The sequence below is a fragment of the Panthera leo genome, chromosome C2 (genome assembly GCF_018350215.1).
Source record: "Panthera leo isolate Ple1 chromosome C2, P.leo_Ple1_pat1.1, whole genome shotgun sequence".
Taxonomy (NCBI): Eukaryota; Metazoa; Chordata; class Mammalia; order Carnivora; family Felidae; genus Panthera; species Panthera leo.
Genome location: NC_056687.1, coordinates 45,595,729 through 45,615,818, shown reverse-complemented (window position 1 = coordinate 45,615,818; position 20,090 = coordinate 45,595,729). Strand labels below are relative to the sequence as shown.

Here is a 20,090-nt window from a genome sequence, read left to right as displayed (position 1 = left end):
AGCCCCAAGTTACTAAAAGGAGGAAATAAAGTTCTGGGTAGAAATAAATGAAATAGAGACTAAAAAACCAACACAAAAGATCATGAAATCAAGATAAACAAAACTGATAAATCTTTAGCCAAACTCATCAAGAAACAAAAAGACAGAAAGGACCCAAATAAGTACAATCAGAAATTAGAGAAGAACAGACACCACAAAAATGTCAAGGATTATGAGACTGCTATGAAAAATTATATGCCAACAAATTAGACAACCTGGAATAAATGGATTAATTTCCTATAAACATATAATCTTTCCAGACTGAATCAGGAAGAAATAGAAAATCTGAACAGACTGATTGCTTGTAACAAAACTGAATAAAAAAAAAAAAAATCAAAAGACTACCAATAAACAAAAGTCCGAGACCAATGGGCTTCACAGGTGAATTCTATCAACATTTAAAGAAGAGTTAATATCTATCCTTCTCAAACTATTCCAAATAGTAGAAGAGGAAGGAAACCTTCCAAATTCATGCTATAAGGCCAGCATTATTCTAATACCCAAACCAGAGAAAGACACTCTAAAAAAAAAATTACAGGCCACTATCTTTGATGAACACAGAGGCAAAAATCCTCAAGAAAATGTAGACAATCAAACTCAACAAAGGATAATACACCATAATCCAGTTGGGTTTATTCCAAGGACATAAGGATGTTTCAATATTAGCAAATAAATCAGTGTGATATACCCCATTAACAAAATGAAGGATACAAACCATATGATCGTCTTAATAGATGGAGAAAAGCATTTGATAAAATACAACATCCATTTATGATAAAAACCCTCAACAAAGTGGGTTTAGAGGGAGAACACCTAAACATACTAAGGTCACATGAAAAACCTACAGCTAATATCATATTCAATGGTGAAAAACTGAACATCTTTCCTTTAAAATTAAAAACAAGACAATGATGTCTACTCTTGCCACTTTGATTCAGCATAGTATTGTGAGTCCTAGCCACAGCAATTAGACAACAAAAAGAAATAAAAGGTATCCAAACTGGCAGGGAAAAGTTAAACTGTCACTAACTATTTGCAAATGACATACTATATATGGTAAACCCAAAAGCTCCATCAAAAACTGTTGGAAACCAATAAATGAATTCAGTAAAGTTGCAGGAGGCAAAATTAATATACCAAATTTTGCTATATATTTGTTATATATATACACAAAAATCTGTAACACATATTGCATTTTAATATACAAAATCCTTAACCAAGGAGGTGAAACTTACACTCTGAAATCTGTAAGACTCTGATGAAAGAAATTGAAGACAACACAAACAAATGGAAAGATATACTATGATCATGGATAGAATTAATATTGTTAAAATGTCCACTCTACTCAAAGCAATCTACAGATTTAATGCAATCCCCATCAAAATACCAATAGTATTATTCACTGAAATAGAACAAATAATCCTAAAATTTGTATGGAACCACAAAAGGCCCCAAATAGCCAAGGCAATCTTGAGAAAGAAGAACTAATCTGGAAGTATCACAATCCCAGATTTGAAGCTATATTACAAAGCTACAGTAATCAAAACAGTATCATACTGGTAAAAGAAAAATAGATACATAGATCAATGAAATAGAATAGAGAGTCCAGAAATAAATCCATGCTTATATAGTCAATTCATCTACAACAAAGGAGGCAAGAATATACAATGGAGAAAAGCAGATAACCCTGATAAAAGATTGCTAAGTTTTTAAAAGTGAAAAAGTCACATAAAAAGTACGAGCTAGATAATTATTACCCCAAATATTTGAATAAGCTTAGGTTGTCTGATAAAAATACCAGTGATTGTTGTTGAGCAGGAAGAATTATTAGAAAGCCCCACACTCTTCCCATTCTATTCCTAATAAATCTACACTTCTTTTAAACCACCACCTCTTCCTAAAAGTCATAGCACAAAGACCACTTAAAATCTTTTTGCAGGAGTAAAGCTATTAATGCAGAGTTCCACAATACTTACTGGAGAATTGTACTGTGGAGAAAAAGAAAGAATATCCATCAATTGGTAAATGATAGAATAAATGTGGTACACTCATAGTATGGCATATTAGGCACCGTTAAAAAGACTAATTACATATATGCAATTTGACTTGAAAGGATTTCCATCATTCAGTGTTATCTGAGAATAGACAGATCAGAAGAGTATAGAGAATATGATCTGATTTTAATAAATAACAATGAGAAAAAAAATACCAAATTGTTAATACTGGTATCTTAAAAGGGGATAGAGGCTGGCATTTAGAGTTTAAAAACGTAAAAGATCTATTTCAAAATATTTCTCAGAAAAAATATATATGAAATTCTGTGATTGCACATACCTATATATACATACATGTATGAAAAAATGGCAACCAAAATAATTTTTATTGTTTATTTTATTATTTTTAATGTTTATTTTTGAGAGAGAGAGAGAGAGAGAGAGAGAGAGAGAAAGGGCGAGCATGTGCTTGCAAGTGGGGGAACGACAAAGAGAGGGAGACAGATCCGAAGCAGGCTCCTCACTGTAAGTGCAGATCTCCACGTGGGGCTTGAACTCCCAAACCGTGAGATCATGACCTGACCCGAAATCGAGTTGGCCATTAACCGATTGAGCCACCTAGGCACCCCATAACCAAAATAATTTTAAATACATGGTGAAATACATGGAATTTTACTTCCTCCTTTCTTCTTTATCAATCTATATTTTTGGCTACTGACACCTATTCTTCTTATGCAACCAAAAAAAAGGGTATTTTTATTTTGGGGCAACCTGGAAAACACTGCAAAACCTTTGAAATTTCATTCTTCACAGAGCTAGAACAAACAATTCTAAAATTTGTATGGAACCAGAAAAGACCCTGAATAGCCATGGCAATTCTGAAAAAGAAAACCAAAGCTGGAAGCATCACAATTCTGGACTTCAAGCTGTATTACAAAGCTGTAATCAAGACAGTATGGTACTGGCACAAAAGTAGACATATAGATTCATGGAACAGAACAGAGAAACCAGAAATGGACCCATAAACATATGGCCAACTCATCTTCAACAAAGCAGGAAAGAATATCCAATGGAATAAAGGCAGCAAATGGTGTTGGGAAAACTGGACAGCGATGTGCAGAAGAATGAACCTAGACTACTTTCTTATACCATACACAAAAATAACCTCAAAATGGGTAAAAGACCTAAATGTAAGACAAGAAACCATCAAAATACTAGAGAAGAACACAGACAGCAACCTCTTTGACCTTGATCTCAGCAGCTTCTTACTAGACATGTCTCTGGAGGCAAGGGAAACAAAAGCAAACATGAACATCAAGATAAAAAGCTTCTGCACAGCAAAGGAAAAAATCAACAAAACTAGAAGGCAACCAGGGAGAAGATATTTGCAAATGACATATCAGATAAAGGGTTAGTATCCAAAATCTACAAAGAACTTATCAAACTCAACACCCAAAAAACAAATAATCCAGTGAAGAAATGAATAAAAGACATGAACAGACACTTTCCCAAAGAAGACATCCAGATAGCTAACAAACACATGAAAAGATGCTCAACATCACTCATCATAAGAGAAATACAAATCAAAACAACAATGAGATACAACTTCAAACCTATCAGAAAGGGTAAAGCTAACAACTGAGGAAACAACAGATGTTGGTGAGGATGTGGAGAAAGAGGAACCCTTTTGCACCGCTGGTAGGAATGCAAACTGGTGCAGCCACTCTGGAAAACAGTACGGAGATTCCTCAAAAAATTGAAAATAGAACTACCCTATGACCCAGCAATTGCACTTCTAGGTATTTATCCATAGGATACAAAAATGCTGATTCAAATTGGCACATGCACCCCAATGTTTATAGCAGCGCTATCAACAATAGCCCAATTATGGAAAGATCCCAAATGTCCACTGACTGACAAATGGATAAAGAAGATGTGGTATGTATGTATATATATATATACACATATACACACATACACACACAATGGAGTATTACTCAGCAATCAAAAAGAATGAAATCTTGTCATTTCCAACGACATGTAAGTAGAATGTATTATGCTAAGTGAAATAAGTCAGAGAAAGGTAAATACCATATAATTTTACCCATATGTGGAATTTAAGGAACAAAACAGATGAACATAGGGGAAAAGGAAAAATAAGATAAAAAACAGACAAGCAGGCAAGCCAGAAGAGACTGTTAAATAAAGAACAAGCTGAGGGTTGCTGGAGGGGCTTTGGGTGGGAGATGGGCCAAACAGTGATGGGCATTAAGAAAGGCACTTGTTGGGTGAGCATTGGGTGTTATATGTAAGTGATGAAACACGAAATTCTACTCCTGAAACCATTATCACATTATATGTTAACTGACTTGGATTTAAATAAAAATTTTAAAAAGTACATGCAAAAGTAAAACACGTGAAAATTTAAAAAAATAAAATAAAAAACATATATAATGTGCTACAGGTAAAGATATGAGTTCTGCATAATTACTATATTTTAAAATTGAAAATAAAGGGGAGTAATATACTCATTACTGTTAGAATTGTTGAATCATTGTATTGTACACCTGAAACTAATATAAAACTGTATTGATTATATTTCAAAAAAAATTCAAAAATTTTAAAATAGAGATAATTACATAACACCAGTAACACTTTCTGCCAACACTAAAGAACAAAACATCTCATGTAAACAGACCCTCAAGCACAGATGCCACAAACACACAAACATACCTGGATGATTCAGAAGAGTATCAAGTTCTTCTTTGGCCACAACCATTCTTAATCTATCACTACTATCAATGACAAAAATAATGGCTTGTCCTTCTCTGTGTAACATAAAAAATGAGAAAAATTAACGATAAACTCATACATTTTTCCATATTTAGTATTCATCTGCATTTCCTAACCTGTGTATTATCTCTTTATTTATTAGTTTATATGAGTGATTAATATATTATCATTAGTCATATTTTATGTAAAGTAATTTGTTCTCGGTTGATAATATGGTAAATTTAATGACTTGTTATTTCATAATTTTAAAAAATCACAAGTAAAATCATAATTCTATTACACAGATACAATCATTATTAATACTTTGGTGTAAATCATTTTTGACATTTTCTTTGTGTATACTCACATATGAATATCTACATTTGTATTTAAATGGAATCTTGCTGTTTTACATCCTGACTTTCTGATATATAAACATTTCCGTGATCTTTTTCTGCAGTATGGTTTGAGCTTTTTTAATTTTGAGAGAGAGAGAAAGAGCATGAACAGGGGAGGCACAGAATGAGAGGGAGAGAATCCCAAACACGCTCCACACATCAGTGCAGAGTCTGATGCGGGGCTCAAACTCACAAACCATGAGATCATGACCTGAGCCAAAATCAAGAGTTGGACACTTATCTGACTGAGCCACCCAGGCGCCTCTTGTTTGAGCTACCTTTGTATGAAACATGAAACACTATACCAGTATTTTTTACCTTAACCATAGTGATAAATACATTTTACGTTAAGAGGACACATAAGTATACATAACTATATTTGAAATAAGTTTTTGGAAATAATTACAAATAGCTTTTATTTTATTCAATTTGATTTTTTTTTTAAACTGATAACCATCTACTGATAACCAGCTACTGAACTGGCTTAAGGGTTCACCTATAGATCTCACTGGCCCTTAAAAAAAAGTCACTGATTCCCTCTGACCCATTCATTGCATGGTGTCATCAAATACTGTGCCAAACTTCTATTGTTGGACTTAGAGATTATTCTTAATTTTCATGATTATGAAAAAGTTTGGAATAAACATCCTCCTAAATACAATTTTTAAATTTTTTGATACTTTAAGATTTGTTCTTAGGACTAAAATTTCTAGGAATATATACAAAATTAAAAGTTTTAGATAAACACTGACAAATTGTATTCCAGACATGCTTTATCAACATCATACTTATACTAATATCAGTACTTTTCCCACCCTTTCCTGTATGGCTTCTTAACAGTTTTCCATTTTTGCCATTTTAAAAGCATATTTACATTGTATTTCATTAATTGCTAGTGAAGTTCAATATCTTTTCATATATTTACTGGACATTTATACTTTTGTTGTGAATCACTTATTCTAGTAGTAAGTTATTATCTTAAAGTTCAATGTCATTAGTAATCACACGAATATAAAAATAAAACAACTTTCTAGTTCTATTTCTTCTACCATTAAAAAAAATGAATACAGATTATCACCAGTCATTTATTAGTAGTAGCCATAGAAATTGATATCACTGGAAAGATCTACCAAGAGCTTTAAAAATGTTCACTTTGAACCAGTAATTTTATTTCTGAAATTTATTCTGAGGAAACATGGACTATGACAAAGATTTATGCAGAAAGATGTGTTAACTGAAGGGCTGTTTATAATCTTCAAAAACTGAGGAAAGCCTTTATGTCCAAAAATAGAAAAATGACCAAAAAAATAGACATAGGCATATGAAAAAATAACAGGTAGCCATGCATTAGTTATATTCTTTGTATGTTTTTCCTGATTTATTCTTATCATGAATGTTAACTGAAAAAGCAGGATAAAAAACTATATATGGCAATTTATAATGTTCCTTTCTCAATTATGTAAAGTGTGTATTTTATATTTTAAAAAAGAAGAAATATACAAAAAAGATTAACAATAGCAAATTTATTAGTAGTGACATTTATGGAAAACAACTTTTGTATATTCTCTTCTATATTTTTCAAATATTAAAAAAAGTGCACTCCTTATATTTTGTATTTTATTACTTTTTCATATTATAAGGATAAGATGCAAAAATTATATAATAATTAATATTATAGAATCATATAAATGACAAAGTAAACTTCCCTTATAATCTTGTTGTTCCCAAAACAAATGCTATTAATGGTTAGGTGTACATTCCACCTATTTTTTTTCTTCTCTATATATACTAAGCACATATTTTTATTAAGAATACTATTTTTCTTTTTATAATTGAGATATGTCATTATAAACAGGGTTCAACACACAATTTTCAGTGTATATCTTTGCCCACCAGTGTTAGTCATAGGATACTTTTCAAGCAGCAAAATGATGGCTGGAGGGCATGAACATTTTTCATTTTAACAGATACTGGTAAATCTCCCTGAAAAAGATGTTACATTCCCACCATAAGAATGACTTGTTTTGCCAACAGTACACTTAATCTTTTTAACCTCTTTCAGTCTAACAGATTAAAATGAATTTGTTCTTTCATAATTAGAAAAATATAGAGATACAAGATATAAATTTACTATTATTATAAACTTCTCCATAGTAACCATATTCACTTTTCAACCTACAATTTATCTATAGTGTTCATAATTAACTTCTTCCAAAAAGATTTTGAAGAAAAAGGAATTAAAATAAGAAACATTTCCTTTTGGAGTATCTGGGGGGTTCAGTAAGTTAAGCATCCGACATTTGGTTTTGGGCTCAGGTCATGATCACCCGGTTCATGAGTTCAAGCCCCACATCAAGCTCTGTGCTGACAGTGCAGAGCCTGCTTGGGATTTTCTCTCTCCCTCTCTCTGCCCCTACCCCACTCATACTGTCTCTGTCTCTCAAAATAAATTGATAAACTTAAAAAAAAAAAAAAAAGAGAAACATTTCCTTTTTTTAAAGTACTATTTTCTATGTATTTTTTTATTGCACATTTGCAGGAAAGAATTGATCAAAAAAAATTAAAATCAGATCTGGCAGTCATGTCATAACCATTGAAAACAAGAGTTCATAATGACAAAAGGGCATTTAGTCAAACGATACTGATTATAATTTCAGACTCCAAAAGTAATTTACATTGCTTATATATGAAGGAGTCCTAGCAATAATAGAAGTTAATGAATTCATTTTAATACCACATGCAAATCTTGAGAGGATATAATACATTTGGATCCTAGTAACTTGATAATCTGCAGTGATTAGTGAGCACTTGATGTGCATATGCTGAAAAATATCTTGTTTAGAATTGGTTATAGAAAAATGGATCAACTGTTAGGACTATTATTTTAACTAAATTTATTCAATAAATATGTACTGATGTATATGTCCAGCATCATACTTGGCCTTGAAGAAAAAACTTTAATAAGAAATAATCCCTGCTCTTGAGGAATTCATACTCTCACTATGGAGGCAGGTATGGTACAGGACTTTAAGACCTAAGAATTATGATTACAGAGGTGTGAATGGGCAAAGTACTATGTGAATGCTGGGGACAGAATACCTGGGCAACATGGTGAAATTTCACAGAGGAGGTGACTTTTGAGTTAGCCTTAAAGCATGACTATATTAACTTTAAACAAAATAAAAGAGGGCATTAAAAACAGAGAGAACAGCATATGCAAAGAACCAAAGTCATGAAGAGCCTGAAGCCTTTGAAAAATAATATAAAGTATGATCATGTATCTTTTTAAATTAGAAAATGTGCTTAAATTATATGAAAAATAAACATTGCAACCTAGCCCATGTAATCTTTTGGATTTATCTGTTAATCGTTATTTGTTATTAAAATATAATCATCTAGTTAACTAACATTCATAAACATACTTACTTATAATAGTGCTCCCAGAGATTTCTGTATCTTCCTTGACCTGACATGTCAAACACTGTAAAAGACAAACTACAGAAAAAGACAATAAAAACAAAACAAAATCAAACACCAAACAAAACAATGACTACCTTATAAATTACTAACTTAAGGTGTCACTTCTATTTAAAATTTTAAATTTTTTCAAAGAAGCCACCTTTGGATATACAATATGCAATTTGAATCAATTTTCAAGTACAAGTCCCATAAGATAAATTTTTGAATATAAATATTTTTCAATGAGTAACATATAAAAAATGTTTTCCTTGCTAGAGAGATTATCAGAATTTGTCTGAACTCTAAATTCTGAAAAATAATCCACAGGTAGTGGTACAAATATTTTAATACTTATGGATTTCTGAAACAACAAATTAATTTTTCTAAAAGTAGAAGGAATGATGAGGTAGATCTAATATTATCACTTTTCCACCCAAAACTTCTTAGTCACAAGCATAATAAAGTGAATTACCTGGACGATTTGAATTTCTCTATGCTGAATCCTATGGTTGGAACTATATCTTGAGATTGAGCCTTTAAGAGAAAAGATAAATTTAGAAATTTGCAATTACCAAAGATGAATTATTCCTCAGGTTAAAAAAAATATCCAATATCCAATTCTAAAATTTTTCACTAAGGAGATGACAGAATTAAACAAAATTATAATTTTTACAGTGGGATCACAGTGTGTGAATGCTTTACAGAAGTTTAAGGTTTACTAATATGAATCTGTATAATGTGTATGTCTTAATTCATATTTTGTGGCTTGCTGCAAGTTACCACAGCCTTAAAGCGGTTTGATGAGTCATTCCGAGTTCACATACAGGACTTTGTAATCTTTCACCACATACTTAATGAGTTTCTATATACTATAGGGGACTGTTCTCATATCTAGATGGTGAATATACATGGCCCCTGCTCTCACTGAGCTTATTATCTAAAGAAGGTAAACAGCAATAATCAAGTAAACTACAAATGAACACGATTTCAGGCAGTGATAAGTACAATGAAAGGTGATTTGGGGATGGGAGGCAATGGGGGAGGAGGTTGGTATGGGGCATGGAAGAGCCTCTCTGAGGAGGTGACATCTGACCCAAGAGTAAATATCAAAAAGGAGAAAAGCTATGACGAGATCTTGGCAAAGAATATTCCATTCAAAGGAATTAGCCAGTGCAATGACCCCAATGCAGGAAGGAACTTGTCACTGAGGTAAAGTATAAGACCTGTATATCTAAAATGTACTGAGTAAGGCAGAGAGCTGTATGTAATAAAGAGAGGTAGAGCCTCGAAGGTCATGGTGGGGAATTCTGTGTGAAGAGATACAAGGGGGCAAAAGTACAGCAGGAGACATGTTAGAAAGTCAATTAAGTGACTTAAACTGGCAATTAAAGTGCCTTAAACTGGGGTGCCTGGGTGGCTCAGCTGGTTGAGTATCTGACTCCTGATTTTGGTTCAAGTCATGATCTCACAATTCATGAAATTGAGCCCCATGTCAGGCTCTGTCAGGCTCACTTCTTGCTTTGCTTTATTACAAAAAACTTGTAATTACTCTTAATTGTTAATATGCTATCTTAGACAAGTTACTTAACTTCTCCAAACCTTAGTTTTCTCAAATGTGAAATCTGTTATTATCTGTAACTTGTAAAGTTATCATGAGAATTAAATTAGTTAATGAATGCAAAATACTCAATACGGTGTCAGGCCCATAGTAAATACTCAACAAATATAATTATAGTCACTGATTTCAGTCTCTTTCCAACTTTCTCCATGCAATCAATCACAGTGTAACTTAAAAAAGATCACCCTTTAGTTCATCATGTTGCTTTTGTGTGAAAACAGCAGGAGTAGAAAGAAAACTGTTGCCTCACACCATTACATTTAATTTGGTAGTCTGCTTCTGGAAATTTAAAATTCAAATGCAAAGACAGAAGCTGAAAAGTCACTGGAGCTTAGTCACCTTAGTAGCAATGTGCTAGTGAAAAGGCCTCCCTAGAGATGCCCGGTTTTGCTTTTCTGAAGTTTGTTTATTCAGCTTTTCTTTCTTATGAGCTGCCTATATTCTTCCAAAAATATCTTTCTGTTTATGTTAGAATTCATTTCCTGCGATTCAGAGTCCTGCCTCAGATCTTAGGGTTTCTTCACTGCAAAACAAACTTTGGATTAAACAGTTTCCTAATTTTTGTTGTCCCTAAATAACCCACTGTTTTGGTTTTTGATTTTGATCACAATCATAATAAAATCATCAGCTATTATTATCAGGAAAAATATAACAGTAATAAAAAAGCAAGGAAGTTAAATGTTTAAAGAAATCTCAGGGGCGCCTGAGCAGCTCAGTCAGTTAAGTGTCCGACTTCGGCTCAGGTCATGATCTCATGGTTTGTGGGTTCGAGCTCCATGTCAGGCTCTGTGCTGACAGCTGAGAGCCTGGAGCCTGCTTTGGACTCTATGTCTCCTCTCTCTCCACCCTTCCCCTGCTCGTGCTCTGTCTCTCTCCCAAAAATAAATAAGCATTAAAAAAAATTTTTTTTAAAAAGAAATCTCAGAAGATACACCTCAAAAGAATAGCCCTATCCTCACTGAACTGTAGTTAGAACATTTGCCTAGTCTCTTCACAATCACCCAGCTTCTGCACAAACTCTTTGTTTCCAGATCTTCTCTTTTAACTTGCTGTTTTAATTAACAGGGATAAAATTAATCAACTTTCTTTTCTTCCCATCATTTCTAAAGTTGCAATGTAAGATAATTAGAAAGAAGAAATTCCACAAATTAATTAGGATAAAACAAGGTATGTGAGCTGGTGCTTCCAGATTCAAGCAGGATTCATTTTCTTCTAGAGAATGATCTCCAACATTAATCGTCCTCTGCTCTATCTAGGAACAAATACATTTGGTCATTCTCTAACTTGCTCAGGGAATGGTACAAAGCAAGCAAAGAGTATAGGAATTATCACCTCAGTGGAATAGTCTATCTGACACAGCCCAAGGATAGACTAATGTTAACAAGAATAGAACAGGATTTCTGAGAGAGGATTCTATTTGGTTGGTCTACTAAACATGATAACCTTGGTGCCATCAATCATCATTCCCTGCCCAAAAATGAAAATAGAAAAATAACCCATCAGTCCATTCACCCAAAATACACTTATATACCTTGCAATATTATTTGGGATTTAGTGTTGATTAATATGAGATATATGCTCTTAAGGAATTTAAATTTATGAGGAAACATTTAATAAACAAGCTACCAATCAAACATGCAAGATATTTCAGATTGTTTTAAATCATACAAATCAGGATGATGTGGTAGTATAACGGCATTTATGCTGGGAAAGGGGGGGTGGTTGGGAATTGGAAAAGAAAGATATTTATAGAGTGCATCTCTAAGAAAATACAGCTAAGACCAGATTCTCCAGTGATCAGGTTAAAATGCCTCCCCACCCCCATTCATCAGTTTAGAAAACACCAGCAACCTCAATACATTGACAATAAATAAGCATTAAGATAGCTTAAAGCCATTTTGGGGCCGGGAAGTATCTAGTTACCTAGAAACTGCTTCTATCCACAGACAAAAAAAAAGGGACGTTACTATAAAATAAGATTTGCAAATTCTTTTGCAAGAAGTTTCTTGATAGAGCATTGTAGATTTCTATAATTCACTTAATTCATTAAAAATAATCTTTCTAGAGGTACCTGGGAGGCTCAGTCGGTTAAGTGTCTGACTACTGATTTCAGCTCAGTTCATGTTCTTGTGGTTTGTGGGATTGAGCCCTGTGTCAGGTTCTGCTCTGACAGCCCAGAGCCTGCTTGGATATTCTCTATCTCCCTCTCTCTTTCTGCCCCTCCCCAACTTGTGTGGGCATGCTCTCTCTCTTTCTCTCTCAAAATAAATAAATAAACTTTTAAAAATGTTTCTAATAGTGGATGTAAGCTCACAAGAGATTTCTTCAGTACAGAGACAGTGAGGAAACAAGGGTTATTATCTATACCCTTGACAGAGATTGGGGGCCTTTTTCAAGTGGTCTTTTGGCTATTAGCACCAAATTAAAAAAAAAAAAAAAGCAAAGCAACTTACTGTGTTCTTAGGATCTAGAGGTCAGTTATTCAAGGAGACAGGGTAGTTGCCTAAAGATTAAATCTCAGGAAGTGGTGTTAGAAAGTAGGTGATCATCCCCTTAAAATAGCTGTATAGCAAGTCTAGGCTAGTTTTGTAGTTCACCAGAGGTAACAGAGAGACAGGGATGTTGGAAAACAATGGAAGATTAATTAAAAAACCTTAGTTACTGGTTGTGAACCCAGGTTTTCCGAAGGGCTCTTCCTGACTAATGTGGTGTGTTAGGCAGGGTTAACAGGTTACAAAACCAGTCTGAAATGGGGGTATTATAAGATCACAGGGGTGTCTGGGTGTCTTAGATGGCTGAGCATCCGACTCTTGATTTCAGCTCAGGTCATGATCCCAGGATTGTGTGATTGAGCCCTGCATCAGGCTCCATGCTGAGCGTGGAGCTTGCTTGATTCTCTCTCTTGCTCTTTTTCTTTCTCTCTCTCTCCCTCTGCCCCCTGCCCTGCTCATGTGCTCTCTTTTTAAAAAAAAAAAAAAAAAAAAAAAGATTATTTTAAGATCCAGACTGAGCATGCTGTCTCCTTCCCTTTTTGACCCAAATCCCTAGAAATGACAAAAGAAACTATGAAAACAAATCCATAGCTAATTTAAAAACTAAGAGCCATTGTCTTCAAAAGAATATCCTTGTTCAGGTAAGAAAGCTGTTTGCATCCATACCAAGGAAGATTCTTCCTATGGTAATAACCATATTTTGGAACATAAGATTACTATACTGTTGGGGAGGATGGAAAAAGAAACTGTAATTTCTATTCTGTTTTTTTAATGTTATTTCTCCCAATGTGAGTACAGTAGACATTGGGGGACTGGTCCATTTTGTGGTTATTAATGGTGGCTCTGGTTTCAATAATTTTGTACTTATTTGAGATCAGTTTTACCAAAACAAAAAAATTTACCTTTGAGGCTATTCTCTGATGTGGAGAAAAGTGTAAACACCTCTGACAGAATAGGCCTTTGCTTAAAAAATTTCCTTATAATCTTGTTCGCTTATTGCTGACAGCTTTACCCACAGAAATGCAGGTCACCAGTCACTGAGTTTAAGCATTTGCCCATACGGATCTTCTGATAGCTGATCCACAGTACTGATTATGGGCCCAGGCACAGTTGGGTATGGCTCTACTTTTAACATATACTCACTGTTCTTTAAATTCAATTCTGGACCCCATCCAACTGGGTAGGTTGCTTTATCTTCCTCTGAAGGACTGATAAAGAAATTTCGTATAATCACAAAGTCAAGAGATAGACTCCAACGTATGTGGGCTTTTTGACCTGATCTTTGCCTTATTGGGGAAGAATCTCTTTTTTCCTGTCTTCATATAGAGAAAACTTCATTAAATGATACTCCTTATTTCTCAATCTCCCCTCCACCAATTTATTCCTCTCCATGGGAAAAGAATTACTCCTTTGCCCAGTTTGTGAAGTGAACTGAGCATTCTTCATTCTTCCTCTCTTTCCTCATGCTTATCACAAGCCACATGCTTATCACAAGCATGCACTCTCATCTGATCTTAGCCATTCAATAAACCTAGAAGAGTAGGATTTTTTCCTGAGGAGGAAAACTTGAAATTTTGGGAGGCCAATCTCAATACAATAGAGTGTTAGCAACTCCTCTGAACAGACCTAACCTCACCCTCCAAAATCAACCTTTTAAATAAAGCTGGTATTTTTTTTAAGTTTATTTATTTATTTTGAGAGAGAGAGAGTGCATGCAAGCAGGGGAAAGGCAGAGAAAGAGGGAGAGAGAGAATCCCAACAGGCTCTTCACTGAAAGCACAGAGACTGATGTGAGGCTCGAACTCATGAACCGTGAGATCATGACCTGAGCTGAAGTTGGACACTTAATGGACTGAGCCACCCAGGCACCCCAAAGGTGGTATTTTTGATCTCTGCCTGACTTCAGCATGTATGCCTGAGCTGACTCCCAACTCAGTGGCGAACTCCTTAAATTAACTAAATTGCCTTCCAAATCCATCTTCGACTTCTTATCCTGGCTGCCTCAAACTATCTCCAACCTGAAGATACACCAGCAGTTAGTTGTTTTTCTGTGGCAAACTCATCCGTGTAGAAGGGAATAATGACCAGAAAAAAAGAAATAATGGTGTTTTTGTAATTCCAAAGCAATCTCCAACTAAACAGAAGTAAAACTAAAGCTGTTGCAAAAGAAAATGGAGTAGTAGTAAGGCTGTCTATTCTGCCCAACCTGAAGCATTATTTGAAGACAATAAAATTCATCTTCAACTACTGTATTTAGGAGCAATATTTCCCATTCTCTAGCCATTTAGTCATTAAAAGTACGAGCTTGTTTTTTGTCCCATCTGTATGCAGTCTATTTTTTCACTCTACATTTTTCACTAATGGCTTTTACCTAAATAAGTGTATTTACAACTGTAAATGTTAGTTGTCTATTCAATATCCATTCTCTCCTTCTTTCTATACTTACAGGATCCTTATTATTCCTGGAAGCAGCAGTATGCCTTGCTTTAAAAAAAAAATCCAGCTTAGGGGCACCTGGGTTGCTCAGTCGGTTAAGTGGCCGACTCTTGATTTTGGCTCAGGGCATGACCTCACTGTTTGGGGGATGGAGCCCCACAACAGGCTCTGCGCTGACAGTGAGGAGTCTAATATTCTCTCTCCCTCTCCCCCCATTCTCTCTCGCTCTCTCTATCAGAATAAATCAATAAACTTTAAAAAATCCAGCTTTATTTATAGTTAGGGGTAGCCAATGAAATGTAAGTTAGGAATCATCAGTTGGTGCTTCTGGGTAAGCTCTTTAAAGAGGGCTTATTTAGGAAGAAGGTCTATTCCTTCAGCTTATTCTTTTCTCCTCCTGGTGACTTAGAATACAGATATAATAGTTAACCAAGGTGACCATGTGGAGATCTTGAAGATGAAAACCAGGCACTTGGAATAGCATAACAGAAAGATGGAAAATGCCTGGATATCTCACAACTGACCGCAGCCCTGGAATACCTCCTCAGGACTTATTTAGGTGACAGAAAAAGAAACCTCTTACTTATTTAGTCCACTGTTATGTGGGTTTTCTTTATGTGTAGCAGAACCTAACTTCAACTTATGTACCATGTGTTGAATGTATAGCTTTATATATTTTACAGTTATTAAAATTATATTTTCATATACTTATTACTTCTATGACTTAAAGTCATTCTGCTTACTACTACTGATAGGTATACTACACTCCTGGTAAACTGTCTAATTATCCATAGAACCCATAAAAATGATTCACCTTTCCCTCTGCTTATTAAGAAAGAGCCAAAAAGAAGGCAATGCTACCTAAGAGTAAACTTTGCAAATCTGTGAGAATCTTTAGAGAAAAAAAGACATTTGGAAAATATTCCAATTTAAATAATTATCAAGACATATTTATCAAGACAAGTATTACTAATGTATACCTGCATAAAATACACTGCAAATTATGGCACCCTGACATTTATTACTTTAAGGTACTACAAGGTTAACAGGATTTCATAACATGATTATCTGAAGTAATGATGGCAAACAAAATAATTCCGCATATTAACTTTCTCTCGCAGAAAATACTTAAAGCATCTAAAAAAGATACTTACATTTGAAGGTTTAAGTTTGTTAATGATTGTTGTTTTGCCACTATTATCCAGCCCAAGGCACAAAACATGAACCTCCTTCTTCCTTAGGCCAAGCAAGCCTGAAAGTCTGTCTAGCAATCCCATAATGTGATTCAAATATTTACAAACCAGCTGCAAGTCAGAAAGTAAAAATGATATATCAATCACAGGCACTTTAGGTAAGGAAAATATGAGCATGTGCATCAAAAATTTAATAATTTAAAGACATAATGATAAAAACCATGTCAATGTAGCTCTGTATTTAGTAAACAGAATTTAAGCTGATTATCACAAAGGAGCCTTAACTGAAATGCAGATTGGCAGCTTACAACCCTAGGTAACACACAGAATAATGCCCTTGAAATAACTGTACTTTTCTCATTGTAATTTATAATATTTAAGAAGAAAATGTGGTTAAACTCAGTATTGTGTGGACTATGCCACTTATGATCTTGAAAATATATGCAGCCTTTTCTGGAAATCTGGAACAATGAATGGGCAAAGGGGTTCATGCTAAGCCTAATGCGGAAGCTTAGAAGGCAGATTAAAAAAAAAAGAGAGAGAAAAACTTAGATTTTAGCTACATTATTTGTGCCACTGGCTAAATCTTTTTCTGAAGCCAGGCCCATTGTTGTATTATGCAATAATCTGAACTATTAAATTTACTGTTTTTGTTTGTTTGCTTCTATCCAGCTTAGGTTGCATTTTCTATCAATAGGAACAAAGAATCCTAACAGATATATTTATCTTAATATACATTGCTAGACATATTGCTTGTTCATAACCTGCTATGAACATTCCAAATGAAACTTTCCAAAGGTGCTCCCTTTGGGTCCATCCTTCCCCAAAACATTATAATGTGATGGCAGAAGAGAGATATCCCTGTTGTCAGCTCTCAACTGCTGCCCGGACTGCTATAGCAGCAACTGCAATCTGCCTGTGTCCAAAGTATTTCCTATTATTTTAACCATCATTTCTGAGTTCTCTAAATAGTCATCTCATTTAATTGATTTATTCTCATCTCCATCTAAGGTTCCAGAAGCCTGTCATTCCCCAGCTCCTTCAGTACTTTTTAACCCACACTATCCTAGGCAAGGCCATTCCTTGAAGGCTGTGAGCTTGCAGCAACTTAAATGATGAGGTTTCCAAGACAAGTGCATCCAAAAGGAGGCTGTGTCATCGATTTTGCTTAGGCCTGTTGGGGGATCATACGGAAATTTCAAAACTGAATTCCAATGATGCTCAGAAAAGAGAAGGTACAATGCCCCACATAAGCATGGGGCCTATAAAACAGAGCCACAGTTGTTTTATCCAAGGGATGGGTTTGATCTCAGGTACTCCACTTGTGCCACTTTTCTCCTTGTGCTGGAGATTCAACTCTCACTCCATCAATTCCTTTAAATCTCCACTTAAGGAGCATTTGTAGAATCTACTTTAAGTTAGCCTTCTGATATGAAGCAATTCACACAGACCATTTTAATTGAAAGTAGATTTGCTATTACTCACTTTGTTATTTATTGTACCAAACATGCTTATATAAGGGCAATATCTTGTTTTCCATTTTTCATACAATTTGAACAGATTTTTTTAAAAAATGACTACTTCTCACATCCTCCTCCTTTGAGCATCCACTATAAAGCACTGACTGTCAAAAGCTTGATACTTGAATATTCATTCAATTTTCCATAGAACCCTGGATTGTGATTTTCCAACCCTTTTTCATGGATTATCAAACCTAATGCTTGTTAATGAAATATTTGGGGGCATACAATTTAGAAGTCAGTTGTTCTAAAAGCTATAATTATAGCCTTATACATGCTTCTATTTCTTAGTAATCATTCATTTCTGTAAGTTTAATTTTTGCAGGCATGAGAGAAGAAAAGATAACAATTTAAGCCACTTAACGTTTATTTACAATGCCCTATGTGCACAGTGGGAGATAAAATTAAAGTTTTCTGTAGCTCACTATGTCTAAAGCCCTGCCAACTTTTGCTGCACAGGGGAATCAACTACTTGAAGTAATTCTGATGAAGGGATTAGAGCATCTGTATTTTGAAAAGTTACACAGTGTTTCTGATGTACAGTTACTATTGAGAACTACTGGCTTTCAGAATAAAGCCCAAACTTTCTCCCATAGCTTTTAAGGTTCACAGCGTGGCTCCAGTCTACCTTTCCAGTTTATTATCTTACTGTTTTATTGTTTTCCTCTCTCTGCACACCAGCCAATCAATTCTCTTGATTGTGATCTGAGATTCCTTCTAAAGGATTACTTGTTGCCAGAAACGTCTTGAAGAATTAGGATGTTATCCACAGACAGTAAAGGGCTTGGAAGGTAGGCCTCAGAGATAGTGGTCGGGCAGAGAAAACACCACGAATGGTACTTTGTAAACTTTAAGAAGTATTCCTAGAGTGAATTATAGCTCACTCTTAGTACTTCAGGCATTTTTATTAGGCTTTTAGTTTTTAATGATGAAATTTCAATTACGTTTTCCACAAACCAAATAAAAACAAAAAACTGGGCGGTGTTAAAACCAAACAAACATATGCCCAACCCAGTTCAACGAGTTTTCTGGGGTCCCTTATACTAACCGCATAAACCAGCTTTCCTTTTCCACCTCTTAAACTTTAGAAACAAGGTACACAGTAAAAAAAAACAAAAACAAAAACAAAAACAAAAACAAACTAGGAAAGAGTAGAAAGCAATTCTAAAACGCAATTCTAAAACGCGGCGGGAGTGGTGGCGATGGTGGCAGCGCTGGCTACAGATAGGGGGCAGGGAGATACCTGGTCTTTGAGGTTGGTCTTGCGGGCCCAGGAGCTGAAGAGGTACAGGAATGGGCCACTCGCTCGTATCCGTCTCTGGGTTAAGAATCGGGCGTCTCTCAGCCTTCTTCTCTATGCTTCCATTGGAAGAATCCCTGCTCCTGAGCAAAGCCGCTTCTACAAGTTCGGTGAATTGGTAGCTTGTGCCACAGCCGCAGCATCAGTGGCTGGGCAGGCGCCTAGGCGCGTAGCGTTCCCTAGGCAACCGGACGTTCTTCCGGTCCCGAAGCCACGCCTCCTTGGAGTTTTAGGAAGTCAGACTTGGTGCTCTTGTTTATGGGATTGAAGAGCACCGGAAAATGCCAGAGGCACACCGAAGAGTATTAAAGAATGTGTTTAGACAGGTGGCGGGGTGAACTGCCGCCTTCCTGCGAGGAGCAGTGCTGTCCCGGATGGAGCATGATGGGAGTTGTAGGAGCGCGCACAGCCTGCTGGGATGCTCCGGGCCTGGCGTTTGCTGTGGGCGTTTCTTTCCGTCCGGATTTCTCCCAGGCTCTCGGGAGAGTATCAGCAATTTCACCCCTTTGGGGCGGGCCCTTCTTGTGGCTGCCAGAGCGCTAAGAAACCTATGTGTGTTTACCCGGCACGCGCGGCAGCGTGATGGCAACGATTGAAAGACACAACTGTGCCCACTCTGGCAAGGCGTGCACCGGAGTTGCCCCGCTGCCCCTTGAACCGAGGCTTTCCGGGCTGTGTTAGGCCTCAGGCTCTGGAGTCCTGGAAAGTAGAAATGTTAGGGAGTGGAGAGAAACTAGTGTAAAAAGGCGAAAGCATTACTCGACAGAGAAAGTATGCCTGTACTCTGGCTTCTTAGCTCTCTGATCTCCTGAAGAAATTTCCACTAGTCATAATCTGATTAGATTACTGCCCCCAGAATCAAGGCGGTA

General features: G+C 35.6%; 1 protein-coding gene across 2 annotated transcripts in view; it reads right to left on the bottom strand.

Moving 5' to 3' along the window:
* The window catches only part of ARL6 (ADP ribosylation factor like GTPase 6), a 39,731-nt gene extending 20,165 nt beyond the window's left edge, over positions 1-19,566 (bottom strand). The window contains exons 1-5 of one of the 2 annotated variants that reach the window (XM_042903328.1): positions 19,165-19,566; positions 16,363-16,512; positions 9,135-9,196; positions 8,630-8,698; positions 4,767-4,861 (exon numbers count right to left, since the gene is read on the bottom strand). In XM_042903328.1, the coding sequence (XP_042759262.1) occupies positions 4,767-4,861; positions 8,630-8,698; positions 9,135-9,196; positions 16,363-16,485 (349 nt within the window). In that variant the 5' untranslated portion in view covers positions 16,486-16,512; positions 19,165-19,566. The remainder of the gene's footprint in view (positions 1-4,766; positions 4,862-8,629; positions 8,699-9,134; positions 9,197-16,362; positions 16,513-19,164) is intronic. The other variant, XM_042903327.1, reaches the window with a different exon arrangement.
* Between the last annotated feature and the right edge of the window lie 524 nt (positions 19,567-20,090).